Source organism: Nerophis ophidion, linkage group LG07, assembly GCF_033978795.1.
Source record: "Nerophis ophidion isolate RoL-2023_Sa linkage group LG07, RoL_Noph_v1.0, whole genome shotgun sequence".
NCBI classification, from domain to species: Eukaryota; Metazoa; Chordata; class Actinopteri; order Syngnathiformes; family Syngnathidae; genus Nerophis; species Nerophis ophidion.
This window is the reverse complement of record NC_084617.1, coordinates 74,767,552-74,793,157: the sequence shown is the minus strand read 5'-3', so window position 1 is coordinate 74,793,157 and position 25,606 is coordinate 74,767,552. Positions and strand designations below refer to the sequence as shown.

Genomic DNA, 25,606 nt, shown 5'->3' with positions numbered 1-25,606 from the left:
CAAATAACTCTTAAATTAAGTCTTTATTACTTAGAATATGTTCCGCTAGTGTCCAAATAACTCTAAATTAGGTCTTTGTTACTTAGAATATGTTCCCTGAGTGTCCAAATAACTCTAAATTAAGTCCTTATTACTTAGAATATGTTCCCTGAGTGTCCAAATAACTCTAAATTAGGTCTTTGTTACTTAAAATATGTTCCCCGAGTGTCCAAATAACTCTAAATTAAGTCTTTATTACTTAGAATAATTTCCCAGAGTGTCCAAATAACTCTAAATTAAGTCTTTATTACTTAGAATATGTTCCGCTAGTGTCCAAATAACTCTAAATGAAGTCTTTATTACTTAGAATATGTTCCCTGAGTGTCCAAATAACTCTAATTTAAGTCTTTATTACTTAGAATATGTTCCCCGAGTGTCCAAATAACTCTAAATTAAGTATTTATTACTTAGAATATGTTCTCCTAGTGTCCAAATAACTCAAATTTAAGTCTTTATTACTTAGAATATGTTCCCCGAGTGTCCAAATAACTCTAAATTAAGTATTTATTACTTAGAATATGTTCCCCGAGTGTCCAAATAACTCTAATTTAAGTCTTTATTACTTAGAATATGTTCCCCGAGTGTCCAAATAACTCTAAATTAAGTATTTATTACTTAGAATATGTTCCCCGAGTGTCCAAATAACTCTAATTTAAGTCTTTATTACTTAGAATATGTTCCCGTAGTGTCCAAATAACTCTCAATTAAGTCTTTATTACTTAGAATATTTTCCCCAAGTGTCCAAATAACTCTAATTTAAGTCTTTATTGCTTAGAATATGTGCCCTGTGTGTCCAAATAACTTTAAATGAAGTCTTTATTACTTAGAATATGTTCCCTGAGTGTCCAAATAACTCTAAATTAGGTCTTTGTTACTTAGAATATGTTCCCCGAGTGTCCAAATAACTCTAAATTAAGTCTTTATTTCTTAGAATGTGTTCCCCGAGTGTCCAAATAACTCTAAATTAGGTCTTTGTTACTTAGAATATGTTCCCTGAGTGTCCAAATAACTCTAAATTAAGTCTTTATTACTTAGAATAATTTCCCAGAGTTTCCAAATAACTCTAAATTAAGTCTTTATTACTTTGAATATGTTCCCCGAGTGTCCAAATAACTCTAAATTAAGTCTTTATTACTTTGAATATGTTCTCCTAGTGTCCAAATAACTCTAATTTAAGTCTTTATTACTTAGAATATGTGCCCTGAGTGTCCAAATAACTCTAAATTAAGTCTTTATTGCTTATAATATGTTCCCCTAGTGTCCAAATAACTCAAAATTAAGTATTTATTACTTAGAATATGTTCCGCTAGTGTCCAAATAACTCTAATTTAAGTCTTTATTACTTAGAATATGTTCTCCTAGTGTCCAAATAACTCTAATTTAAGTCTTTGTTACTTAGAATATGTTCTCCTAGTGTCCAAATAACTCTAATTTAAGTCTTTATTACTTAAAATATGTTCCCCTAGTGTCCAAATAACTCTAAATTAAGTCTTTATTACTTAGAATATGTTCCCCGAGTGTCCAAATAACTCAAATTTAAGTCTTTGTTACTTAGAATATGTTCCCCGAGTGTCCAAATAACTCTAATTTAAGTCTTTATTACTCAGAATATGTTCCCCGAGTGTCCAAATAACTCTAAATGAAGTCTTTATTACTTAGAATATGTTCCCCTGAGTGTCCAAATAACTCTAAATTAAGTCTTTGTTACTTAGAATATGTTCTCCTAGTGTCCAAATAACTCTAATTTAAGTCTTTATTACTTAAAATATGTTCCCCTAGTGTCCAAATAACTCTAAATTAAGTCTTTATTACTTAGAATATGTTCCCCGAGTGTCCAAATAACTCAAATTTAAGTCTTTGTCACTTAGAATATGTTCCCCGAGTGTCCAAATAACTCTAATTTAAGTCTTTATTACTCAGAATATGTTCCCCGAGTGTCCAAATAACTCTAAATGAAGTCTTTATTACTTAGAATATGTTCCCCTGAGTGTCCAAATAACTCTAAATTAAGTCTTTGTTACTTAGAATATGTTCCCCTAGTGTCCAAATAACTCTAAATGAAGTCTTTATTACTTAGAATATGTTCCCCGAGTGTCCAAATAACTCTAAATTAAGTATTTATTACTTAGAATATGTTCCCCGAGTGTCCAAATAACTCTAATTTAAGTCTTTATTACTTAGAATATGTTCCCCGAGTGTCCAAATAACTCTAAATTAAGTCTTTATTACTTAGAATATGTTCCCCGAGTGTCCAAATAACTCTAAATTAGGTCTTTGTTACTTAGAATATGTTCCACTAGTGTCCAAATAACTCTAAATTAAGTCTTTGTTACTTAGAATATGTTCCTCGAGTGTCCAAATAACTCAAAATTAAGTCTTTATTACTTAGAATATGTTCCACTAGTGTCCAAATAACTCTAAATTAAGTCTTTGTTACTTAGAATATGTTCCACTAGTGTCCAAATAACTCTAAATTAAGTCTTTGTTACTGAGAATATGTTCCCCGAGTGTCCAAATAACTCTAAATTAAGTCTTTATTACTTAGAATATGTTCCACTAGTTTCCAAATAACTCTAAATTAAGTCTTTGTTACTTAGAATATGTTCCTCGAGTGTCCAAATAACTCTAAATTAAGTCTTTATTACTTAGAATATGTTCCACTAGTGTCCAAATAACTCTAAATTAAGTCTTTGTTACTTAGAATATGTTCCCCGAGTGTCCAAATAACTCTAAATTAAGTATTTATTACTTAGAATATGTTCCGCTAGTGTCCAAATAACTCTAAATTAAGTATTTTTTACTTAGAATATGTGCCCTGAGTGTCCAAATAACTCTAAATTAAGTCTTTATTACTTAGAATATTTTCCCCTAGTGTCCAAATAACTCTAAATTAAATATTTATTACTTAGAATATGTTCCCCGAGTGTCCAAATAACTCTAATTTAAGTCTTTATTGCTTAGAATATGTGCCCTGTGTGTCCAAATAACTTTAAATGAAGTCTTTCTTACTTAGAATATGTTCCCCGAGTGTCCAAATAACTCTAAATTAGGTCTTTATTACTTAGAATATGTTCCCCTAGTGTCCAAATAACTCTAAATTAAATATTTATTACTTAGAATATGTTCCCCGAGTGTCCAAATAACTCTAAATTAAGTATTTATTACTTAAAATATGTTCCCAGAGTGTCCAAATAACTCTAAATTAAGTCTTTGTTACTTAGAATATGTTCCCCGAGTGTCCAAATAACTCTAAATGAAGTCTTTATTACTTAGAATATGTTCCCCAAGTGTCCAAATAACTCTAAATTAAGTCTATGTTACTTAGAATATGTTCCCTATAATAAAGTATTACCAAAAACATATCACTTTGTCTTGAATTGGAAAAAAACCACATTTTATTTTTAACTAAAGAAGGGTTCGGTGAATGCGTGTATGAAACTGGTGGGGGTCGGTACCTCCAACAAGGTTAAGAACCACTGTGCTAAAGTCTATCGACTCTTTGTTGGAAATACCAGTGCTGAATCTTATTGTGTGTTTACAGAGCGATCACTTGTCTACACGGACAAAAAAGACGCCCTTCAGGCTGTGAAAGTGATGAAGGGCGCACGCTTTAAAGCTTTTTCCAACCGTGAGGATGCTGAGAAGTTTGCCAAAGGGATGTGTGACTACTTCCCCTCGACTAGCAAATCTACAGCATGCGTGTCTCCTGTAAAACCCGGCCAGGTCTTCAATAAAGGTGAGAATGCTTCATAGATAACATCATGATGACATGTGCTGTGGAAGTCAGCTGCAACCTGAAGTTCCGGTAGATTGTGAACATGGACGTTTTCTCTCTCGTGGCTAAGGGGGGGCTCGACGGATTTTCATGGATTGAATTCAGTTTTTTTCTATAAAATCAGTTAAAATGTTAAAACTTTATTTTTTTTTGCAAATAATAATTAACTTGGAATTTCATGGCTGCAACAAGTGCCAAAGTAGTTGGGAAAGGGCATGTTCACCACTGTGTTACATCACCTTTTCTTTTAACAACACTCAATAAACGTTTGGGAACTGAGGAAAATAATTGTTGAAGCTTTGAACATGGAATTCTTTCCCATTCTTGTTTTATGTAGAGCTTCAGTCCTTCAACAGTCCGGGGTCTCCCCTGTCGTATTTTACACTTCATAATGCGCCACACATTTTTGAGGAGAGACAGGTCTGGACTGCAGGCGGGCTAGAAAAGCACCCGCACTCTTTTACTACGAAGCCAGGCTGTTGTAGCACGTGGGTTGGCATTGTCTTGCTGAAATAAGCAGGGGCGTCCATGATAATGTTGCTTGGATGACAACATATGTTCCTCCTAAACCTGTATGTACCTTTCAGCATTAATGGTGCCTTCACAGATGTGTAAGTTACCCATGTAATTTTAACTGAATTTGACTAGATAATATTCCATGAAATACTTAAGCCTAACACAAGCAACGATGGCAAAAATGTTTTACGTTTAAAATTGAGCGCTCATGCACTTGCTAATAAGCAGACTATGTATCCAAGATGCCACAGCAAGTGTCTTTATGTGCGTTTCCCCGAATGTAGTTGATCGTGGCGGCCTACCCCGGCAAAATAAAAGCTGCTGCACCTCAAAATTGGTTGATTTTCTTTAAATGAAAACAAATTAAAGTAATATAATGTATATGTTACATATCCATCCATCCATCCATCCATTTCTACCGCTTATTCCCTTTGGGGTCGCTGGTGCCTATCTCAGCTACAATCTGGCGGAAGGCGGCGTACACCCTGGACAAGTCGCCACCTCATCGCAGGGCCAAATATATATATATATATATATATATATATATATATATATATATATATATATATATATATATATATATATATATATATATATATATATGTGTGTGTTTGTGAATTGTGAATTATATTTATATAGCGCTTTTCTCAAGTGACTCAAAGCGCTTTACATAGTGAAACCCAATATCTTAGTTACATTTAAACCAGTGTGGGTGGCACTGGGAGCAGGTGGGTAAAGTGTCTTGCCCAAGGACACAACGGCAGTGACTAAGATGGCAGAAGCGGGAATCGAACCTGCAACCCTCAAGTTGCTGACACGGCCACTCTACCAACCGAGCTATACCGCTATATAAAGCTGCTGCACCTCAAAATTAGTTGATTTTCTTTAAATGAAAACAAATGTAAGTAATATAATGTATATCTTACATATCCATCCATCCATCCATCCATTTTCTACCGCTTATTCCCTTTGGAGTCGCTGGTGCCTATCTCAGCTACAATCTGGCGGAAGGCGACGTACACCCTGGACAGGACGCCACCTCATCACAGGGCCAAATTATATATATACATATATATATATGTGTGTGTGAATTGTGAATTATATTTATATAGCGCTTTTCTCTAGTGACTCAAAGCGCTTTACATAGTGAAACCCAATATCTAAGTTACATTTAAACCAGTGTGGGTGGCATTGGGAGCAGGTGGGTAAAGTGTCCTGCCCAAGGACACAACGGCAGTGACTAAGATGGCAGAAGCGGGAATCGAACCTGCAACCCTCAAGTTGCTGGCACGGCCACTCTACCAACCGAGCTATACCGCTATATAAAGCTGCTGCACCTCAAAATTGGTTGATTTTCTTTAAATGAAAACAAATGTAAGTAATATAATGTATATGTTACATATCCATCCATCCATTTTCTACCGCTTATTCCCTTTGGGGTCTCTTGTGCCTATCTCAGCTACAATCTGGCGGAAGGCGATGTACACCCTGGACAGGACGCCACTTCATCACAGGGCCAAATTATATACATACATATATATATATATATATGTGTGTGTGAATTGTGAATTATATTTATATAGCGCTTTTCTCAAGCGACTCAAAGCGCTTTACATAGTGACACCCAATATCTAAGTTACATTTAAACCAGTGTGGGTGGCACTGGGAGCAGGTGGGTAAAGTGTCTTGCCCAAGGACACAACGGCAGTGACTAGGATGGCACAAGCGGGAATCGAACCTGCAACTATCAAGTTGCTGGCACGGCCACTCTACCAACCGAGCTATGCCACCCATATATATGTGTGTGTGTGTATATACATATAATGTATATTTATATATATACAAACCCCGTTTCCATATGAGTTGGGAAATTGTGTTAGATGTAAATATAAACAGAATACAATGATTTGCAAATCCTTTTCAACCCATATTCAATTAAATGCACTACAGAGACAAGATATTTGATGTTCAAACTCATAAACTTTATTTTTTTTTGCAAATAATAATTAACTTACAGTTTCATGGCTGCAACATGTGCCAAAGTAGTTGGGAAAGGGCATGTTCACCACTGTGTTACATCACCTTTTCTTTCAACAACACTCAATAAACGTTTGGGAACTGAGGAAACTAATTGTTGAAGCTTTGAAAGTGGAATTCTTTCCCATTCTTGTTTTATGTAGAGCTTCAGTCCTTCAACAGTCCGGGGTCTCCCCTGTCGTATTTTACACTTCATAATGCGCCACACATTTTTGAGGAGAGACAGGTCTGGACTGCAGGCGGGCCAGAAAAGCACCCGCACTCTTTTACTACGAAGCCAGGCTGTTGTAGCACGTGGGTTGGCATTGTCTTGCTGAAATAAGCAGGGGCGTCCATGATAATGTTGCTTGGATGACAACATATGTTCCTCCAAAACCTGTATGTACCTTTCAGCATTAATGGTGCCTTCACAGATGTGTAAGTTACCCATGCCTTGGGCACTGATGCACCCCCATACCATCACAGATGCTGGCTTTTGAACTTTGCGCCTATATCAATCTGAATAGTTATTTTCCTCTTTGTTCTGGGGGACACCACGTCCTCTGTTTCCAAATATAATTTGAAATGTGGACTCGTCAGACCACAGAACACTTTTCCACTTTGCATCAGTCCATCTCAGATGAGCTCGGGCCCAGCGAAGCCGGCGACGTTTCAGGGTGTTGTTGATAAATGGGTTTGGCTTTGCATAATAGAGTTTTACCTTGCACTTACAGATGTAGCGTCCAACTGTAGTTACTGACAGTGGTTTTATGAAGTGTTCCTGAGCCCATGTGGTGATATCCTTTACACACTGATGTCGGTTTTTGATGCAGTACTGCCTGAGGGATCAAAGGTCCGTAATATCATCGCTTACGTGCTGTGATTTCTCCAGATTCTCTGAACCTTTTGATGATTGTACGGACCGTAGATGGTAAAATCCCTAAATTCCTTTCAATAGCTCGTTGAGAAATGTTGTTCTAAAACTGTTCGACAATTTGCTTACAAATTGGTGACCCTCGCCCCATCCTTGTTTGTGAATTACTTAGCATTTCATGGAAGCTGCTTTTATACCCAATCATGGCACCCAACTGTGGGATGTTCCATCTAAGTGTTTGATGAGCATTCCTCAACTTTATCAGTATTCACTGCCACCTTTCCCAACTTCTTTGTCACGTGTTGCTTGCATCAAATTCTAAAGTTAATGATTATTTGCACAAAAAAAAACAGTTTATCAGTTTGAACATCAAATATGGGTTGAAAATGATTTGCAAATTCATTGTATTACGTTTATATTTACATCTAACACAATTTCCCAACTCATTCATATATATATATATATATATATATATATATATATATGTCTCTATTGGATTATCCAGAGAATAGTGCTCGATACCGTGGTAGAGCGCAATATGTAGGTGTGGGAAAAATCACAAGACTATTTTATCTCTACAGAACTGTTTCATGAGGGTTTTCCCTCAATCTCCTCATGATTGAGGGAACCCCTCATGAAACAGTTCTGTAGAGATAAAGTAGTCTTGTGAATTTTCCCACACCTACACATATATATATATATATATATATGTAGGTGTGGGAAAAAAATCACAAGACTACTTCATCTCTACAGATCTGTTTCATGAGGGGTTCCCTCAATCATCAGGAGGTTTTAATGGAAGCATTCACATACAATGGTTTATATAGAGCACAGAGTGGGTGGGTACAGGCAGGTGTAGGGTGTGGTGATTGGCTCATGTGTTACCTAGGAGGTGTTTCCGTCTGTGGCGGCATGTTGAAATGATTTCACTGCGCTTGTTGAGGGATGATAGATCTGGATGATATATAATAAACAGTTTCTCTTTTAAGCATAGGTTGCATCTTTTATTACCACTGTTGTAAGGTGTGCTGCATGCAAGAATTTGCCATGTTATTGAATATTCAACATTATTGTCTTTGAGGTTCCAAATGTGTTTGCTGAGTTCTGTAGAATTCTGCAAAGTCTGGTTTCTAAAGGAGGCGTTGTGATTATTCCATCTTGTTTTGAACGCTCCTTCGGTTAATCCTACGTACGTGTCGGATGTGTTAATGTCCTTGCGTATTACCTTTGCTTGGTAAACCACTGATGTCTGTAAGCACCTTCCGTTGAGAGGGCAATCAGGTTTCTTGCGACAGTTACATTCCTTATTGGTTTCAGAGTCGTTTAGTCTGGGGGTAGGCAGTCCTTTTGCAGTTGCTTTGTTGTGGTTTGAAATGATTTGTTGCATGTTATTCATACAGCTGTAGCTCAATTTAATGTTGTTCTTGTTGAATATTTTTCTTAGGGTGTTGCCTTTGGGGAAGTGTTTGTCGATCAGAGTGAGGAACTTGCGGCCGATGTTGGTTGAGACGTCTTTGCTGAATGGCGGATTGTACCAGATGATGTTGTTTCGTTTTCTGCTCTTTTTTGGTTGGTTTCCTGGAGTGGGTTTATAGGTGAGGGTGAAGTTGTATCCGCTTTCATCAAGTGCTTTCTGGTACGGGGGGGTTGCTTGGTCGAATTCAGCTTTGCTGGATGACAGAATCGATAGTCTTTTATTAATTCCGGTAGGTATTCTTTTCGTGGTGGTGGGTGGGTGGTTGCTGTCATGGTGCACGTATTGGAGTGTTGTGTTGGGTTTGGTGAATGGTTGGTAGTTGTTATTTCTCAGGTTGAAAGTGACGTCGAGGAAGTTGACGGTTTGCTTGTTGGCTTCAATCGTGATCCGTAGGCCGTTTTCTTTGAAGATTTGGCATATGCGCTTCTTGGTGTTCTCGCTGCTCCTTGGCGAGGCGCGGCACACTGCCAGACCATCATCACGGTAAATGCCAAGGTTCAGGTTGAGGCCAGCAAGCTGGGAGAAGAGGAAACTCCCAACGAGTTTGCACGTTTCTGCTCCATCAAAACTCCCCATAGTAACGTCCAATGTTGAACTGTTCTTTTTTTGCCATGGTGTACTGTTGTGGATGAGTATATATATATATATAAAAAGATTCGAATCAGCTAGTTTTTCTGGGGGGTTTTTCGGTTGAATTTTGAATTTTAAAAACTCTAAATTAAAGATAAATTATGTTTCAAAATTTAATTTTGATTTTCTTTGTGTTTTCTCCTCTTTTAAACCGTTCAATTAAGTGTTTTTTTCATCATTTATTCTCGACAAAAAACCTTCCGTAAAAGGAAAAAAAAATGTATGACGGAATGACAGACAAAAATACCCATTATTTTATATATATATATATTTAGGGACGGCGTGGCGCAGTGGGTAGAGTGGCCGTGCGCAACCCGAGCGTCCCTGGTTCAATCCCCACCTAGTACCAACCTCGTCACGTCCGTTGTGTCCTTGAGCAAGACACTTCACCCTTGCTCCTGATGGGTGCTGGTTGGCGCCTTGCATGGCAGCTCCCTCCATCAGTGTGTGAATGTGTGTGTGAATGGGTAAATGTGGAAGTAGTGTCAAAGCGCTTTGAGTACCTTGAAGGTAGAAAAGCGCTATACAAGTACAACCCATTTATTTATTTATTAAAGGTTCATTGAGTAAATTGGCTATTTCTGGCAATTTAAGTGTGTATCAAACTGGTAGCCCTTGGCATTAATCAGTACCCAAGAAGTAGCTCTTGCTTTCAAAAAGTTTGGTGACCCCTGATCTACACGCAGATATATTTTTGTGTTTCCACATGAATGTTGCACTCCCAGCCCCCCCCCTGCTGGCTCCTCACTCTTGTCTTTGTCCACACGCTAGACAACATGGAGGTGGACACCATTAACCGGGAGCGGGCCAACAGTTTTAAGAGCCCACGCACACAGGACCTAACGACCAAGCTGAGAAAACCTGCAGAGAAGGGAGATGAGGCAGCCTTCAGTGAGCTGGTCTGGAGCAACCCACGCTATCTCATTGGCTCAGGCGACAACCCCACTATTGTGCAGGTAAACCTAGGAAACACTTCACGTGTCGCTGCTATATTACTTTCTACACTCAATCAGAAAAAAACATCATAAACACGATACAGGTTTAGCGATGAAGAATATTTCAGTTGTTTTTATCCTTCTTTGTGGGAACATTGTTGATTGTCATGTCATGTTCAGATTGTGGACGCCATCTTTGCTCCACAGTAAGTCTTTGCTGTCCTCCAGCATTCTGTTTTTGTTTACTTTGTAGCCATTAGTTTTCTGCATAGCCTTCCTTAAGCTCTAATGCCTTTTTTTTAGGGGCGCTCATCTTTTGTTTATTTCTGGTTTAAGCCAAGGGTCGGCAACCCAAAATGTTGAAAGAGTGAAGTGAAGTGAATTATATTTATATAGCGCTTTTCTCAAGTGACTCAAAGCGCTTTACATAGTGACACCCAATATCTAAGTTACATTTAAACCAGTGTGGGTGGCACTGGGAGCAGGTGGGTAAAGTGTCTTGCCCAAGGACACAACGGCAGTAGCTAGGATGGCACAAGCGGGAATCCAACCTGCAACCCTCAAGTTGCTGGCACGGCCGCTCTACCAACCGAGCTATACCGCCATATTGGACCAAAAACAAATCTGTCTGGAGTCGCAAAAAATTAAAAGCCATATTACATACAGAGTCCATGGTTCTCGCCCGGGAAAGGGTGGAGTGCCATCTCCGGGTTGGGGGGGAGACCCTGCCCCAAGTGGAGGAGTTCAAGTACCTAGGAGTCTTGTTCACGAGTGGGGGAAGAGTGGATGGTGAGATCGACAGGCGGATCGGTGCGGCGTCTTCAGTAATGCGGACGTTGTATCGATCCGTTGTGGTGAAGAAGGAGCTGAGCCGGAAGGAAAAGCTCTCAATTTACCGGTCGATCTACGTTCCCATCCTCACCTATGGTCATGAGCTTTGGGTCATGACCGAAAGGACAAGATCACGGGTACAAGCGGCCCAAATGAATTTGGGTCTCTCCCTTAGAGATAGGGTGAGAAGCTCTGCCATCCGGGAGGAACTCAAAGTAAAGCCGCTGCTCCTTCACATGGAGAGGAGCCAGATGAGGTGGTTCGGGCTTCTGGTCAGGATGCCACCCGAACGCCTCCCTAGGGAGGTGTTTAGGGCACGTCCAACCGGTAGGAGGCCACGGGGAAGACCCAGGACACGTTGGGAAGACTATGTCTCCCGGCTGGCCTGGGAACGCCTCGGGATCCCCCGGGAAGAGCTAGACGAAGTGGCTGGGGAAAGGGAAGTCTGGGTTTCCCTGCTTAGGCTGTTGCCCCCGCGACCCGACCTCGGATAAGCGGAAGAAGATGGATGGATGGATTACATACAGAGTGTGTCATGACATATAAATTGAATTATGAGGACTTACAGGAAACTAAATGACCTCAAATATAGCTACAAATGAGTCATAATGATGCAATATGTACACTCAGCTGGCCTAAATAACATGTTAGCATCGATTAGCTTGCAGTCATGCAGTGACCAAATATGTCTGATTAGCGCTCCACACAAGTCAATAACATCAACAAAACTCACCTTCGTGCATTCACGCACAACTTTAAAAGTTTGCCGGACAAAATGAGACAGAAAAAGAAGTGGCGTAAAACACGTCTTAGAAGGTCGGAGAAAGTTGTACATGTAAACAAACCACGGTGAGTTCAAGGACCGTCAAAATGAGTAGGACAAAACGTCGCTCGGCAAATACTCGAATCAGTGAAGCATGTTTAATATAAACAGCGTGCTTTATAACAATTGGGGAGGTTTGTGTCATGTTTGTCCTCCTGCAGAAACCGTATTAAAACAAAAAATGTATTATTTTCCCCTAATTTTTTTACATTTTTCATACATTTTTGAAAAAGCTCCAGAGAGCCACTATGGCGGCGCTAAAGAGCTGCGGGTTGCCGACCCCCGGTTTAAGCATTGGACACCTTTTTACCTGCACGCTACCTCCCGCTGTTTCCAACTCCTACAAAGCTAGTAACTACCGGCTGCCACCTACTGATATGGAGGAGAATTACAGGTTTACTCTGCCGAGCTCTAGACAACACACATCATTTACCGACTAGAATTACTGCTTTGCAAAACATATATTTAACCTCAAATAGGTGAAATTAGATAATTTCACCAGACTGTATCTCACGGCACACCAATGTGCCGCGGCACAGTGGTTGAAAAACACTGTATTAGTGGCAGTTTAAATTTGTCAGTGGTGGCCGCAGCAAAAATGAAGAAATGTTTGGGAAACACTAAAGCACAATTAATTGAGATTCCTGCACCGGGTGTCCAGAGTGAGCCTTGCAGCTTTCTGAGGTAATGCAGCTTATTGTTTAATTATTGTTTCCATGAATTGGCAAATGCCAATCAATCAATCAAAGTTGACTTATATAGCCCTAAATCACGAGTGTCTCAAAGGGCTGATGCACTGTTGAACAAAAAAACCATAAAAAATGTTAAGTGGGAGAGTGGCCGTGCGCAACTCGAGGGTCCCTGGTTCAAATCCCGCCTAGTACCAACCTCGTCACGTCCGTTGTGTCCTTGAGCAAGACACTTCACCCTTGCTCCTGATGGGTGCTGGTTGGCGCCTTACATGGCAGCTCCCTGAATTGATTAACGTGGACCCCAACTTAAACAAGTTGAGAAACTTATTGGGGTGTTACCATTTAGTGGTCAATTGTACGGAATATGTACTGTACTGTGCAATCTACTAATAAAAGTATCAATCAGGTATCAATCAATCAATCAATCAACTCCATCAGTGTGTGAATGTGTGTGTGAATGGGTAAATGTGGAAGTAGTGTCAAAGCGCTTTGAGTACCTTGAAGGTAGAAAAGCGCTATACAAGTACAACCCATTTATTTATTTATTTATTATTCCTTTTTGATCAATATGTTAAAGTATGCTTAATTCCTTGCATCCTGAACATACCAATTTAATTTTGCAAGCTGTCAGAAGACTTGTAAAATATTACGGTTGTCGTTTATTTATGAAAAAGGACTGATTACCCATTTCAGTTTATTTTACCAACAAATAACAATAGCTTTTTGCGTACCGAACAACTTTTCTGAACATAAATGTGTTAAACACTGTACAGTTTGTTTTGTTTTAGTGTTTTCTACTCATTTTAACATTTTTCTGTATGTGGATAAAGGTTTGAATCCCCCTGGTTTACGCCAACCTTTGATTGGTTAATCGATTACGTACGTGGGTATGTAAAAACTAGCCTATGCATTTATTGAATGATTGATCAATCAATCAATCAATGTTTACTTATATAGCCCTAAATCACTAGTGTCTCAAAGGGCTGCACAAACCACTACGACATCCTCGGTAGGCCCACATAAGGGCAAGGAAAACTCACACCCAGTGGGACGTCGGTGACAATGATGACTATGAGAACCTTGGAGAGGAGGAAAGCAATGGATGTCGAGCGGGTCTAACATGATACTGTGAAAGTTCAATCCATAATGGATCCAACACAGTCGCGAGAGTCCAGTCCAAAGCGGATCCAACACAGCAGCGAGAGTCCCGTTCACAGCGGGGCCAGCAGGAAACCATCCCAAGCGGAGGCGGATCAGCAGCGCAGAGATGTCCCCAGCCGATACACGGGCGAGCAGTACATGGCCACCGGATCGGACCGAACCCTCTCCACAAGGGAGAGTGGGGCATAGGAGAAAAAGAAAAGAAGCGGCAGATCAACTGGTCTAAAAAGGAGGTCTATTTAAAGGCTAGAGTATACAAATGAGTTTTAAGGTGAGACTTAAATGCTTCTACTGAGGTAGCATCTCGAACTTTTACCGGGAGGGCATTCCAGAGTACTGGAGCCCGAAATGAAAACGCTCTATAGCCCGCAGACTTTTTTTGGGCTTTGGGAATCACTAATAAGCCGGAGTCCTTTGAACGCAGATTTCTTGCCGGGACATATGGTACAATACAATCGGCAAGATAGGATGGAGCTAGACCGTGTAGTATTTTATACGTAAGTAGTAAAACCTTAAAGTCACATCTTAAGTGCACAGGAAGCCAGTGCAGGTGAGCCAGTATAGGTATATATGTATGTATATATGTATATAAAGGTATATACAGTACAGGTATATATGTATGTATATATGTATATAAAGGTATATACAGTATAGGTATATATGTATGTATATATGTATATAAAGGTATATACAGTATAGGTATATATGTATGTATATATGTATATAAAGGTATATACAGTACAGGTATATATGTATGTATATATGTATATAAAGGTATATACAGTATAGGTATATATGTATGTATATATGTATATAAAGGTATATACAGTATAGGTATATATGTATGTATATATGTATATAAAGGTATATACAGTACAGGTATATATGTATGTATATATGTATATAAAGGTATATACAGTATAGGTATATATGTATGTATATATGTATATAAAGGTATATACAGTATAGGTATATATGTATGTATATATGTATATAAAGGTATATACAGTATAGGTATATATGTATGTATTTATGTATATAAAGGTATATACAGTATAGGTATATATGTATGTATATATGTATATAAAGGTATATACAGTATAGAGTATATATGTATGTATATATGTATATAAAGGTATATACAGTACAGGCGTAATATGATCAAACTTTCTTGTTCTTGTCAAAAGTCTAGCAGCCGCATTTTGTACCAACTGTAATCTTTTAACGTGGACCCCGACTTAAACAAGTTGAAAGACTTAATCAGGTGTTACCATTTAGAGGTCAATTGTATGGAATATGTACTGAACTGTGCAATCTACTAATAAAAGTTTCAATCAATCAATCAATGTTGATTGCTATTTGTCCTCAGGAGGGCTGCAGGTATAACGCAATGCACGTGGCGGCCAAGGAAAACCAGGCGGGCATCGCCCAGCTACTGCTGGACACCTTGGAGAACCCAGAGTTCATGCGCCTCATGTACCCGGACGATGACGAAAGCATGCTGCAGAAACGCATTCGTTATATTGTGGATCTTTACCTCAACACTCCAGATAAGGCCGTAAGTCGGTCACAAGGCTACAGTCAAAAGAGATTCTTCTTTCGTCCGGTCTGTTGACACGCAATGTTTTGTCCGCAGGGTTTTGAAACACCACTCCACTTTGCCTGCAAGTTCGGGTGTCCGGAGGTGGTCAATGTCCTGTGTTCGCATCCAGATACTGATAAGAACAGGAAGAACAAAGATGACTTGAAGCCTTGTGATGTACGTGTTCAATGTGACCTAAATAATTTTAAAAAGCCAGCAGAGTAGATGGAAAGGGAAGAATCTGGGTTTGACTTACCGTATTTCCATGAATTGCCGCCGGGTATATAGTATGCGCCTGCCTAGAATTACTGCCAGGTCAAACTCGTTTTGCAAAATAATTAGCATATGCCTAAAATATCCACCGGGTCAAACTCGTCACGTCACAAGTGACACTTCACCTGTCATCATTTTCAAAATGGAGGAGGCTGATTTCAATGATTTGAAATCACATAAAAGGAAGAAGATTAAGAGCTATTCAGTAGGATTTAAGGTCCAAGCTATTGAATATGCTAAAAAGAACAGTAAGCAGCTATGTTTTATTAATATACCGTAGCTGCGTGTGTCAAAAATTAGTCATTAAATGAGTCCCGCCTCCTGGTGGTAGAGGGCGCTAGTGATCCTTCTTGCGACTACTCGGCTGCAGAAGAAGTGACAACAAGCAGCGATCGTTTATTTTTTCCTCTCGCTTGCACTTTTAACATGGAGGATTACATATCTAAAATAAAACCGTTTTCTAAACTGGACTTTCAATCGGGCTTCACGGTGGCAGAGGGGTTAGTGCGTCTGCCTCACAATACGAAGGTCCTGCAGTCCTGGGTTCAAATCCAGGCAAGGGATCTTTCTGTGTGGAGTTTGCATGTTCTCCCCGTGAATGCGTGGGTTCCCTCCGGGTACTCCGGCTTCCTCCCACCTTCAAAGACATGCACCTGGGGATAGGCCCCTCCCACCTCCAAAGACATGCACCTGGGGATAGGTTGATTGGCAACACTAAATTGGCCCTAGTGTGTGAATGTTGTCTATCTGTGTTGGCCCCGGGATGATGTGGCGACTTGTCCAGGGTGTACCCCGCCTTCCGCCCGATTGTAGCTGAGATAGGCGCCAGCGCCCCCCGCAACCCCGAAAGGGAATAAGCGGTAGAAAAATGGATGGACTTTCAATCGAAGCAGGAGGTAATAAAGGAATATCTCCATCGAGACAGAGATACTTTTAAAACTGAAGAAAGATAAGGAAGACTTCTGTAAACAAGTTATCCATGCTTTTGATCAGAAGGAGCTGCACATGGACTTCATTTATAAGTAAAAGTAAGACCATAATAACGTTTTTTTTGATTAAATGTGGTTTTCATGATGGTATCCTTACATCACACTTAAATTTATAAGCGCAGGCCTACATTTACCGCATGCCTTTGGTAAGCGCCGGAGTGAGAAGAGGTTTTAAAATAATTAGCGCCCCGGCGGCAATTCAAGGAAATACTGTATCCATGTTGTAGTTTTGCTTAGCAGAGTTTTTTTTTGTTTTTTTTTTTAAAGTTGTGACCTTTTGGCTTCTAAATTTTTTGGGGGCGGCACATTGCACGCTAAATTTAGATGATCAGAAGCTGCTTTCTTTCCTCTAATCCTGCAATAGTTGTATTGTGTCAGCTGTGTGGATGATCAACTAACGCCTTTTTTTTTTTTTTTTTTTTACCCTTTTATTAGATTATCTGTAGCAGAAAGAGCCAAACCCCGGAGGTGAAGCAGAAAATAAGTGATTATTTAGAAGGTAAGAACAAACCCTTTTTTTAAAAACCTTTTAAGAAATTGACACTTTGATATTCCAGTGTTTGCTTACTTGTCACCAAGCAGCCACATATTTTGTTCTTTGAATTTGAATCAGTTGATCAGTGGTCGTGTTGTGCAGACTTAAAACCAGAAAACAGGTCATATTAATTCAGCCAAGAACATTTGCAGTTGGGAAACAAAAATAGGAAAAAAACAGGCCCTGGCATCCCTCAGGAAACACAAGGTGTACGCAGGACTCAACAGGTTAACTAAAGTAGTAACATATTTATCTTCTGAGGTAGTCATCCTAATCTTACACATGAGTTATGATCCAAGTCTGACTATGAGGACCATGTTATTTAGGTTGTGTTGCTTCGCGAGTTAGAGACTTCTCCCACGTCTTGTAGGAAGTGAAGTGAAGTGAATTATATTTATATAGCGCTTTTCTCAAATGACTCAAAGCGCTTTACATAGTGACACCCAATATCTAAGTTACATTTAAACCAGTGTGGGTGGCACTGGGAGCAGGTGGGTAAAGTGTCTTGCCCAAGGACACAACGGCAGTAACTAGGATGGCACACGCGGGAATCGAACCTGCAACCCTCAAGTTGCTGGCATGGCCACTCTACCAACCGAGCTAGGACAGCCTAGACCAGGGGTCACCAACACCAGGTCGCCCGTAAGGACCAGATGAGTCGCCCGCTGGCCTGTTCTAAAAATAGCTCAAATAGCAGCACTTACCAGTGAGCTGCCTCTATTTTTTAAATTGTATTTATTTACTAGCAAGCTGGTCTCGCTTTGCTGGACATTTTTAATTCTAAGAGAGAATTTGAAAATCCAAGAAAATATTTTAAAGACTTGGTCTTCACTTGTTTAAATAAATTCATTATTTTTTTTACTTTGCTTCTTATAACTTTCAGAAAGACAATTTTAGAGAAAAAATAAAACCTAAAAAAATATTTTAGGATTTTAAACACATATACATTTTTACCTTCTTTCCTGACAATTTAAATCAATGTTCAAGTACATTTATTTTTTTTTTATTGTAAAGAATAATAAATACATTTTAATTTAATTATTCATTTTAGCTTCTGTTTTTTCGACGAAGAATATTTGTGAAATATTTCTTCGAATTTATGATTAAAATTCCCCTCAAAAGGTCAGGCAAATCTAGAAAATCCGTAGAATCAAATTTCAATCATATTTCAAAGTCTTGAATTTCTTTTAAAATTTTTGTTCTGGAAAATCTAAAAGAAATAATGATTTGATCCAATTTATTGTATATTTTAACAAAGTGCAGATTGGATTTTAACCTATTTAAAACATATCATCAAAATTCAAAAATTAATCTTAATCAGGAAAAATTACTAATGATGTTCCAAAACTTATTTTTTTAATATTTTCTAAAAGATTCGAATTAGCTAGTTTTTCCTATTCTTTTTTTCGGTTGAATTTTGAATTTTAAAGAGTCGAAATTGAAGATAAACTATGTTTCAAAATTTAATTTTCATTTTTTTCGTGTTTTCTCCTCTTTTAAACCGTTCAATTAATTTTTTTTTTTAATTAATCAATCCAACACAACAATACACAACAATACTATAACAATGCAATCCAATTCCTGAACCAAAACCAATATAGCAACATTCAGAATAGCAATAAAGTGTACCAACTTGATAGAATACCTACTCAGTCTTCTTCTGTGCAGGTGAGGTGCATGATTTATGATCCAAAAGAAACTTACAGGGAGCAAAGAAGCAGCCGACCACTCGATGATGTAAACATAGACACACACTTTAGTGGTCCCGGCGCTTTAATTTGTTTGTCTGCGTTAGCACTTATAATAACGATATCACTAATACTTGGTTAGTATTCAAGTCATGAAATGTAGTATTGTTGGCTCTTTTTCAATGCTTTTTTATTGGAATTCATGGTCAAAATAGTGGAGCTCCAATTGTTTCCGCTGTAAGAGAACTTTTATTTACCTTTATTTAATATTTAGAATGCATAAAAAAAATCTATCTGTCGTTTTGATTGTGAATGATACGCAAAATTCCAAAAAGAGTGCAGTTCCCCTTTAAATTCAAAATTATTTAGTCACAATGTGAACTGCACAGAACAATAATGGTTGATTGTACAATTCAAGTCTGATCCTGCCTTTGTTGATTTTCAAGGAAAAAAATGATTTTCAAGGTCAAAGTATTTTTTCAAGGAAAAAAATGATTTGCAAGGTAAAAGTTGATTTTCAAGGAAACCAATTATTTTCAAGGTAAAAGTTGATTTCAAGGGGAAAAAATTTCAAGGTAAAAAATGATTTTCAAGGTAAAAGTTGATTTTCAAGGAAAATATTATTTTCTAGGTAAAATTTGATTTTCAAGGAAAAAAAGGATTTTCAAGGTAAAAGTTGATTTCAAGGTAAAAAAATTTCAAGGTAAAAAATGATTTTCAAGGTAAAAGTTGATTTTCAAGGAAATTATTATTTCCTCGGTAAAATTTGATTTCCAAGGAAAAAAATATTTTCAAGGTAAAAGTTGATTTTCAAGGGAAAAAAATATTTTTAAGGTCAAACTTGATTTTCCATAGAATAAAATGATTTTCAAGGTAAAAGTTGATTTCAAGGAAAAAAAAATTTCCAGGTAAAAGTTGATTTTCAAGGAAAATATTATTTTCTAGGTAAAATTTGATTTTCAAGGAAAAAAATATTTTCAAGGTAAAAGTTGATTTTCAAGGAAAAAAATATTTTTAAGGTAAAACTTGATTTTCCATAGAATAAAATTATTTTCAAGGTAAAAGTTGATTTCAAGGGGAAAAAAAATTCAAGGTAAAAAATGATTTTCATGGTAAAAGTTGATTTTCAAGGAAAATATTATTTTCTAGGTAAAAGTTGATTTTCAAGGAAAAAAATATTATCAAGGTAAAAGTTGATTTCAAGGTAAAAAAAATTTCAAGGTAAAAAATGATTTTCAAGGTAAAAGTTGATTTTCAAGGAAATGATTATTTTCTTGGTAAAATTTGATTTCCAAGGAAAAAAATATTTTCAAGGTAAAAGTTGATTTTCAAGGGAAAAAATTATTTTTAAGGTCAAACTTGATTTTCCATAGAATAAAATGATTTTCTAGGTAAAATTTGATTTTCAAGGAAAAAAATATTTTCAAGGTAAAAGTTGATTTTCAAGGAAAAAAAGATTTTTAAGGTAAAACTTGATTTTCCATAGAATAAAATGATTTTCAAGGTAAAAGTTGATTTTCAAGGAAAAAATGATTTTTAAGGTAAAACTTGATTTTCCATAGAAGGAATAAGCGGTAGAAAAATGGATGGATGGATAAAATGATATCCAAGGTAAAAGTTGATTTTCAAGGAAAAAATGATTTTTAAGGTAAAACTTGATTTTCCATAGAATAAACTGATTTTCAAGGTAAAAGTTGATTTTCAAGGAAAAAATGATTTTTAAGGTAAAACTTGATTTTCCATAGAATAAAATGTTTTCAAGGTAAAACTTGATTTTCAAGGAAAAAAAAGATTTTTAAGGTAAAACCTGATTTTCCATAGAATAAAATGATTTTCAAGGAAAAAAAATATTTTCAAGGTAAAAGATGATTTCAAGAAAAAAAAATATCTTCAAGGTAAAAGTTGATTTTTAAGGAAAAAAAAGATTTTCAAGGTAAAAGTTGATTTTCAAGGAAAAAATGATTTTTAAGGTAAAACTTGATTTTCCATACAATAAAATGATTTTCAAGGTAAAAGTTGATTTTCAAGGAAAAAATTATTTTCCAGGTAAAAGTTGATTTTCAAGAAAAAAAATATTTTCAAGGTAAAAGTTGATTTCAAGGAAAAAAAATTCAAGGTAAAAAATGATTTTCAAGGTAAAAGTTGATTTTCAAGGAAAAAATTATTTTCTAGGTAAAAGTTGATTTTCAAGAAAAAAAAAATATTTTCAAGGTAAAAGTTGATTTTCAAGGAAAAATTTGATTTTCAAGGTAAAAGTTGATTTTCAAGGAAAAAAATATTTTTAAGGTAACACTTGATTTTCCATAGAATAAAATGATTTTCAAGGTGAAGTTGATTTTCAAGGAAAAAATGATTTTTAAGGTAAAACTTGATTTTCCATAGAATAAAATGATTTTCAAGGTAAAAGTTGATTTTCAAGGAAAAACATATTTTCCAGGTAAAAGTTGATTTTCAAGAAAAAAAAATATTTTCAAGGTAAAAGTTGATTTCAAGGAAAAAAAAATTCAAGGTAAAAAATGATTTTCAAGGTAAAAGTTGATTTTCAAGGAAAAAATTATTTTCTAGGTAAAAGTTGATTTTCAAGAAAAAAAATATTTTCACGGTAAAAGTTGATTTTCAAGGAAAAAATTGGTTTTCAAGGTAAAAGTTCATTTTTAAGGAAAAATGATTTTTAATGTAAAACTTGATTTTCCATAGAATAAAATGATTTTCAAGGGAAAAGTTGATTTTCAAGGAAAAAATGATTTTTAAGGTAAAACTTGATTTTCCATAGAATAAAATGATTTTCAAGGTAAAAGTTCATTTTCAAAGTAAAAGTAGATTTTCAAGGAAAAAATGATTTTTAAGGTAAAACTTGATTTTCCATAGAATAAAATGATTTTCAAGGTAAAAGTAGATTTTCAAGGAAAAAAATATTTTCAAGGTAAAAGTTGATTTTAAGGTAAAATATGATTTTCAAGGTAAAAGTTGATTTTCAAGGAAAAGATTATTTTCTCGGTAAAATTTGATTTCCAAGGAAAAAAATATTTTCAAGGTAAAAGTTGATTTTCAAGGGAAAAAATAATTTTCAAGGTCAAACTTGATTTTCCATAAAATAAAATGATTTTCAAGGTAAAAGTTGATTTCAAGGAAAAAAAAATTTCAAGGTAAAAGTTGATTTTCAAGGAAAATATTATTTTCTAGGTAAAATTTGATTTTCAAGGGAAAAAATATTTTCAAGGTAAAAGTTGATTTTCAAGGAAAAAAATATTTTCTAGGTAAAAGTTGATTTTCAAGAAAAAAAAATATTTTCAAGGTAAAAGTTGATTTTCAGGGAAAAAAATTATTTTCAAGGTAAAAGTTGATTTTCAAGGAAAAAATGATTTTTAATGTAAAACTTGATTTTCCATAGAATAAAATCATTTTCAAGGGAAAAGTTGATTTTCAAGGAAAAAATGATTTTTAAGGTAAAACTTGATTTTCCATAGAATAAAATGATTTTCAAGGTAAAAGTTGATTTTCAAGGAAAAAATGATTTTTAAGGTAAAACTTGATTTTCCATAGAATAAAATGATTTTCAAGGTAAAAGTAGATTTTCAAGGAAAAAAAATATTTTCAAGGTAAAAGTGGATTTCAAGGTAAAAAATTATTTTCAAGGTAAAAGTTGATTTTCAAGGAAAAGATTATTTTCTCGGTAAAATTTGATTTCCAAGGAAAAAAATATTTTCAAGGTAAAAGTTGATTTTCAAGGGAAAAAATTATTTTCAAGGTCAAACTTGATTTTCCATCAAATAAAATGATTTTCAAGGTAAAAGTTGATTTCAAGGAAAAAAAAATTTCAAGGTAAAAGTTGATTTTCAAGGAAAATATTTTCTAGGTAAAATTTGATTTTCAAGGAAAAAAATATTTTCAAGGTAAAAGTTGATTTTCAAGGAAAAAAAGATTTTTAAGGTAAAACTTGATTTTCCATAGAATAAAATTATTTTCAAGGTAAAAGTTGATTTTCAAGGAAAAAATGATTTTTAAGGTAAAACTTGATTTTCCATAGAAGGAATAAGCGGTAGAAAATGGATGGATGGACAAAATGATATTCAAGGTAAAAGTTGATTTTCAAGGAAAAAAATATTTTTAAGGTAAAACTTGATTTTCCATAGAATAAAATGATTTTCAAGGTAAAAGTTGATTTTCAAGGAAAAAATGATTTTTAAGGTAAAACTTGATTTTCCATAGAATAAAATGTTTTCAGGTAAAACTTGATTTTCAAGGAAAAAAAAGATTTTTAAGGTAAAACCTGATTTTCCATAGAATAAAATGATTTTCAAGGAAAAAAAATATTTTCAAGGTAAAAGATGATTTCAAGGGAAAAAAAATTCAAGGGAAAAAATGATTTTCAAGGTAAAAGTTGATTTTCAAGGTAAAAGTTGATTTTCAAGAAAAAATTATTTTTAAGGTAAAACTTGATTTTCCATAGAATAAAATGATTTTCAAGGTAAAAGTTGATTTTCAAGGAAAAAACGATTTTTAAGGTAAAACTTGATTTAAGGAAAAAAATTATTTTCAAGGTAAAACTGGATTTTCCATAGAATAAAATGATTTTCAAGGTAAAAGTTGATTTTCAAGGAAAAAACGATTTTCAAGGTAAAAGTTGATTTTCAAGGAAAAAAATTATTTTCAAGGTAAAACTGGATTTTCCATCAAAAAAGATGATTTTCAAGGTAAAAGTTGATTTACACAATTAATGTCTGATCCTGCCTTCTCTCAGACCGCTGCTACGTCCCCTTGCTGAGGGCAGCAGACAACACCTCTCAACCCATCATTGGTTCCTTGTGGTCTCCTGAATCCTCAGAAAGACTCTCACTGATCCAACGACACACAAAAAGTCCAATGGATCCACTGATGACTGTCACAGCCTTTGCCGGCCCACTCAGTCCTTCCAAGGCAAGCTCCCAACCCACTCAGTACTTACTGTCCCTGCACTCGCCACCTTCATTGAACTAATAAAGTTTGCATAATTGAAGTGTTGCTCGACCATACTTTATCGTCTTCCCGTACAGGCGGATGACTTTCGCCGCTCCTGGAAAACTCCACCTCGAAATCGAGGACCGCATTTCCATAACATTTTGAAGTCGGACCCCGACCGTGGAGCAGAGCGAGTTGGCAGGCAAGTCCAGAGTAATGAATTACTTTTTAAGAATATGTTATTATTAGAGATGTCCGATAAATGCTTTAAAATGTGATATCAGAAATTATCGGTATCAATTTCAAAAAGTAAAATGTATGACTTTTTCTAACGCCACTGCGTACACGGACGTACAGAACGCCAATAAACTTAAAGGCACTGTCTTTGAGTGCCGGCCCAGTCACATGATATCTACGGCTTTTCACACACACAAGTGAATGCAAGGCATACTTGGTCAACAGCCATACAGGTCACACTGAGGGTGGCCGTATAAACAAGTTTAACACTGTTACAAATATGCACCACACTGTGAAGCCACACCAAACAAGAATGACGAAGACAGACAAACGACGTGGTCTGCCAGAGAATAAGAAGATGGAGCTGTAAACACTGTAGATCAGGGGTCACCGACCTTTTTGAAAGCAAGAGCTACTTCTTGGGTACTGATTAATGCAAAGGGCTACCAGTTTGATACACACTTAAATAAATTGCCAGAAATAGCCAATTTGCTCAATTTACCTTTAACTCGGTTATTATTAATAATTAACTATATTTATCTTTGTGGAAACACTGATCATCTTAATGATTTCTCACAATAAATATATCTTTTTGATGACATGTTTTAAATAAATGTTAGAATATATAACAAATTGGACCGAGCTATATTTCTAACAAAGACAAGTCATTATTTCTTCTAGATATTACAGAACAAAAATTTTAAAAGAAATTCAAAACACTTTGAAATAAGATTTAAATTTGATTGTACAGATTTTCTAGATTTGACAGAATGTTTTATTTCTATTTTAATCATAAGAAGTTTGAAGGAATATTTCACAAATATTCTTCGTAGAAAAAACAAAAGCTAAAATGAATAATTAAATTACAATTTATTTATTATTCTTTACAATGAAAAAAATAAATTTACTTGAACATTGATTTAAATTGTCAGGAAAGAAGAGGAAGGAATTCAAAAGGTAAAAAGGTTTAAAAATCCTCAAATCATTTTTAAGTGAAGTGAAGTGAATTATATTTATATAGCGCTTTTTCTCTAGTGACTCAAAGCACTTTACATAGTGAAACCCAATATCTAAGTTACATTTAAAGCAGTGTGGGTGGCACTGGGAGCAGGTGGGTAAAGTGTCTTGCCCAAGGACACAACGGCAGTGACTAGGTTGGCAGAGGCAGGAATTGAACCTGCAACCCTCAAGTTGCTGGCACGGCCACTCTACCAACCGAGCTAAAACGCCCCACAAGGTTGTATTTTTTCTCTAAAATGGTCTTTCTGAAAGTTATAAGAAGCACAGTAAAAAATAAATGAATTTATTTAAACAAGTCTTTAAAAAATGTTCCTGGATTTTCAAATTCTATTTGAGTTTTGTCTCTCTTAGAATTAAAAATGTCCAGCAAAGCGAGACCAGCTTGCTAGTAAATAAATACAATTTAAAAAATAGAGGCAGCTCACTGGTAAGTGCTGCTATTTGAGCTATTTTTAGAACAGGCCAGCGGGCGACTCATCTGGTCCTTACGGGCGACCTGGTGACCCCTGGTCTAGAGATACTGTTGTCTTATATTCATAACCAGCATTTCTATTCTATTGCTTCCACACACAACT

General features: G+C 36.0%; 1 protein-coding gene across 2 annotated transcripts in view; it reads left to right on the top strand.

Moving 5' to 3' along the window:
* The window catches only part of ankle2 (ankyrin repeat and LEM domain containing 2), a 46,537-nt gene that overhangs the window by 6,768 nt on the left and 14,163 nt on the right, over positions 1–25,606 (top strand). For both annotated transcript variants that reach the window (XM_061907111.1, XM_061907110.1), the window contains exons 3-9: positions 3,581–3,775; positions 10,099–10,283; positions 15,139–15,327; positions 15,406–15,528; positions 17,049–17,112; positions 23,578–23,753; positions 23,870–23,976. In XM_061907111.1, coding sequence (XP_061763095.1) covers positions 3,581–3,775; positions 10,099–10,283; positions 15,139–15,327; positions 15,406–15,528; positions 17,049–17,112; positions 23,578–23,753; positions 23,870–23,976 — 1,039 coding nt within the window. The remainder of the gene's footprint in view (positions 1–3,580; positions 3,776–10,098; positions 10,284–15,138; positions 15,328–15,405; positions 15,529–17,048; positions 17,113–23,577; positions 23,754–23,869; positions 23,977–25,606) is intronic.